The sequence below is a fragment of the Pungitius pungitius genome, chromosome 21, assembly GCF_949316345.1.
Source record: "Pungitius pungitius chromosome 21, fPunPun2.1, whole genome shotgun sequence".
In the NCBI taxonomy this organism is placed as follows: Eukaryota; Metazoa; Chordata; class Actinopteri; order Perciformes; family Gasterosteidae; genus Pungitius; species Pungitius pungitius.
In genome coordinates this window covers 1,140,752-1,150,921 of record NC_084920.1, presented here as the reverse complement: position 1 = coordinate 1,150,921, position 10,170 = coordinate 1,140,752, and the positions used below count along the sequence as shown (strand labels likewise).

General features: G+C 53.2%; 1 protein-coding gene across 1 annotated transcript in view; it reads left to right on the top strand.

The window, feature by feature from the left end:
- trrap (transformation/transcription domain-associated protein) overlaps window positions 1-9,608 on the top strand; it is a 51,493-nt gene extending 41,885 nt beyond the window's left edge. The window contains 10 exon segments of the mRNA XM_037463644.2: window positions 336-426; window positions 646-851; window positions 1,659-1,883; window positions 1,885-1,921; window positions 4,846-5,071; window positions 5,171-5,388; window positions 5,733-5,917; window positions 6,428-6,631; window positions 7,733-7,927; window positions 8,712-9,608. Of these exon segments, the coding sequence (XP_037319541.2) occupies window positions 336-426; window positions 646-851; window positions 1,659-1,883; window positions 1,885-1,921; window positions 4,846-5,071; window positions 5,171-5,388; window positions 5,733-5,917; window positions 6,428-6,631; window positions 7,733-7,927; window positions 8,712-8,996 (1,872 nt within the window). The 3' untranslated portion in view covers window positions 8,997-9,608.
- Window positions 9,609-10,170: the final 562 nt, after the last annotated feature.

Genomic DNA, 10,170 nt, shown 5'->3' with positions numbered 1-10,170 from the left:
CATCTCTTTCGTCCTCCCCTCAACCGCGAAGCTTTCCATCGTTGTCGGGGACAGAGTCTTGAGGGCGATTTCATCATCAATCACATTTTGTTATACAGCCATAACGCGTTTTTTTTCTTTTTTTTTTACCTCCTTTGACTCAACGCTTCAAACACTCCTTGTGTTCCAGCAGAGGTCTCGGTTGTAACAGGCTGATCTCTCTCTGTGTCTCTCTGTCTGTGACACAAGACACAGTATCACCCCCCCCCCCCCCCCCCCATGCCCCCCTCCCCTCCCTCTTGCGGTCCTGCAGGGAGTCTTTGAAATGTAATCTGTGACCCTCTTTTATCTGCTAGGTGGGACGAGTGTACCCGCAGGCTGTCTACTTCCCAATCCGCACCCTTTACCTGACACTGAAGATCGAGCAGAGGGAGCGCTACAAAAGTGGTATGTAAATATGTCTCTTTATCTCTGACCATCAACCCTTTTTTTAACTTATAAATATGATTCAAGCCTACAGAAGATGCTCTTTGACCTATAACTTCCTTTCATTGTTACTCTACGGCGCACATCTGAGAACTGTCTTTTCTTCTTCATCATCATCTTCCGCTACCCTCCCTTTTCCTCCCCCTTACTGACCCTCCTCTCTCCCCCCCCCCCCCACAGATGCATCTGGACAACAGCAGCCCAGTTCGGTGGGCGCTCAGCCCCACTCGGGGGCCTCCGACCCGGGGCCGATCCGGGCCACCGCCCCCATGTGGCGCTGCAGCCGCATCATGCACATGCAGCGCGAGCTCCACCCCACGCTGCTCTCCTCCCTGGAGGGCATCGTGGACCAGATGGTGTGGTTCAGGGAGAACTGGCATGAAGAGGTGAGGCCAACGCAGGCGCTGGTTTCACGTGCGTCCGCCCGGTGGTGAACGTTTTCAGCGTCAACACAATGCGGCTGGTTGTGTGAGTGTGTGTGCGTCGCGCCCCCGGCGTCTCTGATGCGCCAGACACATCTGCGTGGTGTTATTCTGTGTTGCTTCTGAATTGGTCCTCACCGACTGAACCGCGAACGCGTTTCATGGCAGAAGATGTTCCAAGACATCAGCTCCGGATAAAAAAAATCCCCTAATCCCACTGAAACTGTTGATGTCGGTGCAGCAGGACGGCCGTCTAACGCGGGTAGTTTGAGCGAAGCTCTGCTGAATCCACTGAGGGTAGCTGTTCTGTGGGGGGGGGGGGGGGGGGGGGCAGAGCGGGGTGATGGATGGCTGCGCTGAGCGCGTGGGATGTGGCGAGGGATTAAGGGCCGGGAGTGTGTTGCTGTGTGCACGTATCTGTGATTATCTGTGAGGGTTCTGGGCGCCCTGCAGCAGCTGCAGGCTCTACGCTTCGTTCCACGGGGGCAAGCGATGCCATCATCAACACATCTCCCCCCCCCCCCCCCCCCCCCCACCCCCCCTCCTCCTTTACACTGGCACCACTTTTTCTTTTCCCGGCCCTGGTGCTACGGAGGTGGAAAGTTTGATGTTGAGCGCAGTTCCTTTTTTCTTTGCTTTGACTTGCGTTGCGCGTTGAAGCTCCCGCGTTCCTCATTATTTATTTCCCTTCATCCTCTCTCTCTCTCTCTCTCTCTCTCTCTCTCTCTCTCTCTCTCTCTCTCTCCCCCCCCTCCCCCCCTCCCTCTGCAGGTCTTGAGGCAGCTCCAGCAGGGTCTGGCCAAGTGCTACTCCGTGGCCTTTGAGAAGAGCGGCGCCGTGTCCGACGCCAAAATCACGCCGCACACGCTGAACTTTGTGAAGAAGCTCGTCAGCACCTTCGGCGTCGGCTTGGAGAACGTCTCCAACGTGTCCACCATGTTCTCCAGCGCCGCCTCGGAGTCGCTGGCCCGCCGGGCCCAGGCCACCGCCCAGGACCCCCGTTTTCCAGAAGATGAAGGGGCAGTTCACAACAGGTGGGTCGGCCTTTTAGGAAAGAGGGATAAAACAAGCCCTTCTTCGGTTTCGTTTTATTAACTTCCTTGTTTGTTCATTACATCCGGGGGCTGTCAGCCATGTTCAAACTTTGTCATAACACTTGGAAACTCAACAAGAAAAACAGAAAAGTTCGTCCCCGAGAAGGTGCGACAACATTTCCCAGGCAGCAACGCATGCAGGAGATGCGCCGGCTAACGAGAGGAGCGCTTGTGTTGCCGTTGGGGCTCAGCCGTGTAATTAACGTTTCCAGCCATATGATTTGATTTAGGAAGGTGGTGAATGGTTAGAACTGTGTGTGTGTGTGTGTGTGGGGGGGGGGGGGGGGTGTCGGTTTGGGTTTTCCTCACACGCCCACAGAGGTTCTTATTATGCACCAGTCAGCTGTATTGCTGATCCACGCTGGTGCAGCACTGCGGCGCTGAGCGAGCGCGGAGCCGCTGGCGGAACCGGAGGAGCCCGTCGGGTCTTCGGGCCTCAGCTGGAACCAGCAAACAAGCGGCTGTGTAAAAACTTAGCGGGTCTGAAGAGCCTGTAAAACCGTATTTGTGAGAGCGCGTCTCTCTATTGAAGCTGTGATGAAATAATTGTTTTCATTAGCAGCATTTGATCAGGTTGAAATGGGATTTTTGAGTAAAAATGATTTCCACTTTATTGGTACTGTGAACCTTTTGGCCATTTCATATTGAAATGTAAATGTGGTTCATTCTCATTCGGGCTGAGTGCCACCAGCCAGCAGTCGAGTTTCCCTGTGGTTCTGCCTGCAGTATTCATGTCATCAAACACAGTCATAGTAAAAAAATGTCCCACCTGATGTTGAATGTCTTGTTCCAACTCGAGAGTAGCCTCCAGTCGTTCTGGTCCCCCCCCCCCTCCCGGGACATTTTTTCTCCAAACAATCATCGGCTGTTTTTGTGTCAGTTTCCTTTCATTACGTAACGGAGCTGAACCACAGTTCATTGGACCCGCCTTCCGTGTGCAAATAACCTCCTGGATCTTCAGTCTGTGCTTCTCCCCTCCACTGGTCCTCAGGGTGCCCGCTAGAGCAAATGTCTTTGGCCCGGGGACAGTGGAGGACAATCCGAAGCAGCCTGGACAAAATAGTAAAAAACAACAAAAACAACAATCTCCTGACGCAGGTAAAGATAAAGTAGAGCCAGAGGAAGAAGAGACACCAGCGAGCAGGGACGAGGGCGGGTCCTCAGCAGCGGATTTGTTCCACAGACTTTAGTCTTTAGGAGAGCTTTTAAATCCACAAAGAAATGTCATTTCTTACGCTGAAAGGGAATTAACCACATTTTAAAGGGAACTCTTTGTAGCAAAACTTCAGTTGGTGGGCAGACCAGCAGCACACGGGTCAGAGATCACCTCCGCCTCCCCCCCGGGCCGGGGTCAGAGGTCAGTCCGCTGGAGTTAAGGAGTAACTCTTCTCCCTGATCGTGTTGCACTCGGAGCGACCCCTGCATTTTGTATTATTGCCCCACTATATTAACTCGGTACGAGGCGAGGTGTCGCTTCCACATTGTATCACAAAGGGCTCTTTTCATGTTGAAAGCCTGAAATATTAATGTAACTTTATTTTCTTTACGAGTTGTAACATAAAGCCTGCGTCTTTATGTGCCGCCGTCTGCAGATTGAAGCGGGTGAAATGTTCTATATCGGATAAAGATGGAAGGATATTGCCGTATTGTGTTCAACGGGAGCGGAGCACCCCCCCCCCCCCCTTCTTTGTTTTTCTATTTGTAAGCATTATACACTTTTACGGCGCGAAATTGTCGTCGGGGGTTTGCAATTCTTCAGGACCGTTTCAATTTTAGCTCTGCTGCCGAGGCAGGTGAACCGCAGGCGGACGGGTTGCGAGAAATAGGACCACTACAAAAAGAACATTGGCTGCTTTTAAAGGGCTTATTTAAAGCGTTAGGAGGCCTCACTCCGGGAGAGAGAGAGAGAGAGAGAGGGAGAGGGAGAGAGAGGGAGGGAGAGAGAGAGAAGGGTTTGAAATGGCAAAGCCTTCGCAGTTTGGTGGATTCATTACAGGTCGGCACAACGGGGCGTACAGGAACAGGAGTGTGTGCACAAGTGTGTGTGCACGTGTGTGTGTGTGCACGCGCACTCCTTCGCATTACAGCGGTGTCCTGGGGGCCTTTTATTCTAAGATGGAAAACCTGCCTGGCTCCTTCCGTTGTTATTGCAGCAGCTCATCGCGATGCGTTATGTGCAATGTGACTTGAAACAGGAATTTAATACTTTAAGACTTTTTTTTATTTATTTTTTATTATTATTGCTCTAATTTAATCAGCTCACAGCCTCCACTGGGGAGCGTTAAGCCGACAGAGCGCGCTTCCCCTCGCGCTGCGCTTGAGCAAGGCACTGCCCACTAGTCCGTGTGGAATGAAGCAAACACCTCCTCACTCATCTGACCAATCAGCGTTCAAGCGTCGCTGCACGTGTGCCTTTGAACCTTTTTTTACTGTCTTTTATTTTGGCGACGTGGCTTTGAACCACGGTGGGGTTTGTAGCACAGGTCTCTGGGGGTTATTGCTGCAGGCTGGGTCAAAGGTCAAACACAGAAACACACCTGGGAGCAGCTCCAGTGGAGCCGTTTAGGAGGACGGGACCTTCACTGAAGGTCGTTTTGAGGACAGTTGGTGAAGTAAAAGAAAACGTGGATTCCCTAAACTACATTTTTGATTCACTTTCAGCCTTTTTTTTAAATTTAAATCTCACATTCTGACATTGATACTCAACTATTAATTTCAACAATTAAATGTAATGTGATGGATGTTGCATGCTGCCTTCTTGAAGGGTGGGAGAAGGTTGGGGAGAGAACCACAGAGACGAAGAGGTGCTTTGTGCAGGATTTGTTGCCTCAACAGCTTTTCCTTCCTTCCTTCTTCCCCGGCAGACTTTGACTTCAGCGTGCCGGGCTCCATGAAGCTTCACAACTTGATCTCCAAGCTGAAGAAGTGGATCAAGATCCTGGAGGCCAAGACCAAGCAGCTGCCCAAGTTCTTCCTCATTGAGGAGAAGTGCCGCTTCCTCAGCAACTTCTCCGCTCAGACGGCCGAGGTGGAGATCCCCGGGGAGTTCCTCATGCCCAAACCCACCCACTACTACATCAAGATCGCAAGGTGAAGCCCTTTTACTCACAGAGTCCTTTCTGCTGCGGGTCTACTCCCTGTTAATCACGTCCCCCCCCCCCTCACCCCCCCCCCCGTGCTTCCCTCCAGGTTCATGCCCCGAGTGGAGATCGTCCAGAAGCACAACACGGCAGCACGTCGCCTCTACATCCGCGGCCACAACGGCAAAATCTACCCGTACCTGGTGATGAACGACGCCTGCCTGACCGAGTCGCGGCGAGAGGAGCGCGTCCTGCAGCTCCTCCGGCTCCTCAACCCGTGTTTGGAGAAGAGGAAGGAGACCACCAAGAGGCACCTCTTCTTCACGGGTACGACTGTGCTTCTGAGACATCGGAGCATTTTGCCTCATTTCAGTTGGGGACCTTTTTATTTTTCGTTTTGTTGTCCGCCACAGATGTGATGAGAGCTTTCTCCCTCCTTCCTTTCCTGTTTCTTCTTCTGTGCCTGTCTCGCTCTCACACACACATCGTGAAGAGCCGTTTCCTGTCTGTTTGAGGGGAGATATGGACGCGGACTTCAACACTATCTACCTCCTTTGACCCTGCTGGGCTGTTTTCTCCACTCTCTAGTATTTAGGCTTAGAGGTAAAACAGCCAAATGTTTACAGTCTCTTCCCCCCCCCCCCCCCCCCCCCGCTCTCTTGTTTCTCCAGTTCCCAGGGTGGTGGCGGTGTCTCCTCAGATGCGGCTGGTGGAGGACAACCCTTCGTCTCTGTCGCTGGTGGAGATCTACAAGCAGCGCTGTGCCAAGAAGGGCATCGAGCACGACAACCCCATCTCCAGATACTACGACCGCCTGGCCACTGTGCAGGCCAGAGGCACGCAGGCCAGCCACCAGGTAGGGAGGGGCTCTTGCAGTGCGAGGTGGGGGGGGGGGCGCGCAGGGATTTGGGGCATCGTTTTTATCACCATTATTGTTTATACAACCACAGTGTTTGTGATTTTCACAAAGCTGTTCTTTGCCATTTTTCCTGGTTGTATCATAGATGTTATGCAGTGACAGCACTGCTAATAATGTACTGGTTTGGATTCTGATGCTCATCACGACCTTCAGGGGTCTGACTGGAGCCGCTCCGTTCCACATACATGCAGCGTGTGATGCATCTGTGTGTGTCGTGACCTCCGTCGGTGCATTGATGTGCAGATATGACGGTGGCTTTGTGGAGCCGCGTCCCCTGAGAACCATCAGAGCGTTTCAGACCATTTACCTCCTCGGCGCCCGCTTCAATGCGCCGAGAAAGAGGCCGACATGTTTTATTCAGCTTGAGATGAAGGAGGAGGTGGAATCTGCTGCACCCCGTTCCCGCCTCATCCTCTTTTTTCCCCTCCTCCTCCCGTCTACGACCAGGTCCTGCGGGACATCCTGAAGGAGGTGCAGGGGAACATGGTGCCTCGCAGCATGCTGAAGGAGTGGGCCCTGCACACCTTCCCCAACGCCACCGACTACTGGACCTTCCGGAAGATGTTCACCATCCAGCTGGCCCTGATAGGCCTGGCGGAGTTCATGCTGCACCTGAACAGGCTCAACCCCGAGATGCTGCAGATAGCGCAGGTAGGCGCCCCACCCCCCTCCCGGCGGGGGTTAATCCGACAGACGTACTCTCACGCGGAGGCATTAAGAGACGTCTCCGTGTCCTTGACATTCACACCGGACCCGTCAGTCAGACGCTGTTTTTGACAGAGCGATACATTCAGTCTGCAGCTATCAAAAGACGTTTCAATTTGAGAGGGTGTGTGTGTGTGTGTGTGTGTGTGTGTGTGTGTGTGTGTGTGTGTGTGTGTGTGTGTGTGTGTGTGTGTGTGTGTGTGTGTGTGTGTGTGTGTGTGTGTGTCTGTGCGCGTTGGGCCCGCAGACGGCTTTCTGAAAGTCATTATTAGAGACGATGTTGTCAGTCGGCCATCCCGCCCCTCTGATCCTAATCGGGCCGCGCTGACAGGCGTTCCTCCGGGCAGCTGAGCGCTGGCATTAAGCCCCTCGCTGCCTGTTCCACTCGGCGGATCCCATTAGACGCGCCCGGATTACGGCACGGAGCGCACACACGCACACACACACACAACCATTACACACCAAGGACGGGCGAGTGCAAGGGCAGGACATGGCGGCCGCTGCACTGCGCCCCGCCGTCACCGTACGCTCCCCCCCCCTCTCCCTCCCTCCCTCCCCCCCTCTCCTCCGATGGCGTCTCTCGCATAGTCGAAGTTCTCCCGAGTCCCTCCACGAGGAACCCTTGACGTCGCGTTTAGGGATTCACACCGAGATGATGTTTAAAAAGAAGGGAGGCGAAACAGGAGGAGGGAATGAAATTCTCTGCTATGAAGCTGCCAGACGCTCTCACCTGTTCATACGAGCTGATCTTCCCCAGGACGGCTGCTCGTGTAGCGTAAATGCAGCTTTACAGATAAAAACTGGGCTGTATACATTTAAGTCAGCGGGGGGGGGGGGGGGGTTGAGTATTATAGATATTATAGTGTTATTGAGGGTTCGGGCGGATCAATGACAGGTAGGGGCTCGTCTTCGGTTCATGAAGAAAGCAAGATTATCCAAAGGTTTGCTTTAGTTGGTTATGAGAAGGTGCCTTTATTTACAATGTCCTCCCCCCCCCCCACACACACACACACACATTCACTCACACGCTTGTTTCCTGTCTTTCAGGACACGGGGAAGCTGAACGTCTCGTACTTCCGCTTCGACATCAACGACGCTTCGGGCGACCTGGACGCCAACCGGCCCGTCCCGTTCCGCCTGACGCCGAACATCTCGGAGTTCCTGACCCCCATCGGCGTCTCGGGCCCGCTGACCGCCTCCATGATCGCTGTCGCCCGCTGCTTCGCTCAGCCCAACTTCAAGGTCACTCGCCGTTTCCATCTTTGTACCGACCCGAATGATGATGCTGACAGAACTGTTGGAATGTTGGATTTAACCCTTTGATGTATAATCACTGTTGGAACGCGCTGTTCTAAAACAGGAAGTGAAACGCTGGTTTCATCCATCGCTTCATTTCACGCTGCGAGGGTTAAACTGTTTTATGAATCCGTGTCACCGCTTGACACCACCAGCACGGTGACAACCGTGCGTTTAAATGTTAAAATTAGTACGGCCGGATGGAGCGATGAAGTGTTTTTAAAATGAGGGGTTCTAGCCGGTGAGGATGTACTTAACTGTGTCACTAGGCCGCAGCGGTTTGTTGTGCAGCACTTAAACCCAGGGGGGAGCTTCAACTGGACAACAAAAGGACGCAGTGAAACCCCCCCTGAGCAGTCGCAGGGTTGCGTAATGCGTCTGCAGCAGGGCGCCACTTGAGGCCCGACTCAACAAAACACTCGACTGTGTGAGCCGGGTCGAGCTCGAGCGCCGGACCAGAGGTCGTAGAAAATTGGGCTTTTCCGGGGGAAGCGCCACGAAGGCACCAAACATCCATCTTGACAGCCTGGAGCCGCTCGGCGCTTGGCGAGGGTTTTGGGCGGGGGGGGGGGGAACGCTGCGTTCCTTGTAAACGATGATTGGCGACGCTGTGGCCACGTTTTGTTTCTCTTCTCCGTCACCGTGGCGACCGACCCGCGCTCGCGTGCGTTGTTTCTGCGTGACTCCTCCTCCTCCTCCGTGATTGACGAGTCCCGCATGTCTTCGACAGGTGGACGGCATCCTGAAGGCGGTCCTCCGCGACGAGATCATCGCGTGGCACAAGAAGACCCAGGAGGACACGTCGATGCCCCTGTCCCCCGCCGGCCAGCCGGAGAACATGGACTCCCAGCAGCTGGTGTCGCTGGTCCAGAAGGCCGTCACGGCCATCATGACCCGCCTGCACAACCTGGCTCAGTTCGAGGGGGGGGAGAGCAAGGTCAACACGCTGGTGGCGGCGGCGAACAGCCTGGACAACCTGTGCCGCATGGACCCCGCCTGGCACCCGTGGCTCTGAGGAGGAGAGGACGCCGTGTGGACACCCCCCCCTCCCTCCCCGCCACCCCCCGACTGTCACATTGATGGTCTGAAGAGGGCACCTTCTATTTATTGTCATGCCTGAGGTGTGATGTCCCTCGAGGAGACGCAGTGACTCACACGAGCTTTTCTTTGATTTCATCTTCTGTCTTTAGCTGCGTCCTCGTTGTCTTCTGCATAAACAACTGTAAACATTTTTACTTTTTTTTTTTCTCCCCTAAAATAGCCCTTTGTTATCAAATGTTTCTATTTGTATTTAAACCGAAACACGAGTCGCTTCTTTTCTATTCCTGCGGAATGAGGAAATTTGTTGTCCTGTGAATAGATTGTTCTTAATTTTTTTACCCGCCGCCTTTGAACTTATGAACTGTTCCAAAAGCCGTTTGACTTTAGATTTCTTTTGTCTTTGCATCAGCCGTGTTGTAAAGTCTTAAAGTCACACTTCAGGGCGGATTGACACTGTAAAAAGTTAAAAGTAAGTGTTGTTCCCAGCTGGTGATGAATGCATTAAACTGTGTGAAGGCGCGACGCCTTTTTGCCTTTTTCACCACACGTCTCATCGCCCGCATTGTAAATAAGCATTTTGTTTTAATAAAATGCTCTTTTTAATACAAACGCTGATTCTTCTGTTAATGCTGTATTTTGTGATCATTTTTCTAAAACGTTAGCATGAAGTAAAACCACTAATTCATGTCTGTGGATGTTACTGCGGTAATGACTCGGCCTGTCAAATGACCCCGACGCCATGAGGTCGACCGCTGCTCACAGGCGGGTCAATAACCTTGCGTGTGTGTGTGTGTGTGTGTGTGTTGCACGATGACCCCTCTGACCCCCTCCGGTCACCTGCTTCCTGTTCACATATTTACTTTTCTCATTTCCATGCAGAGAAGGTTCAAACAGTCTCTCGTTCCACTGACTTGGCCGAGCAGAAGGAACACGACCCCCCCACCCTCAACCCCCCCCCCCCCCCAACCTGGAACCAACTCACCAGGTACTCGGACCAGAAGCAAAGTGAATAGACTCGCCCGGTGAGTTTTGTCCTTTTGAAGGACGTGTTGGAAGCTGTGCCCCCCCCCCCCCCCCCCCCTCACGCCTCGGGTGTCTGTTCCGATCTGACACAGATTAGCTGAAGTTCAAAATGCACACACACACAC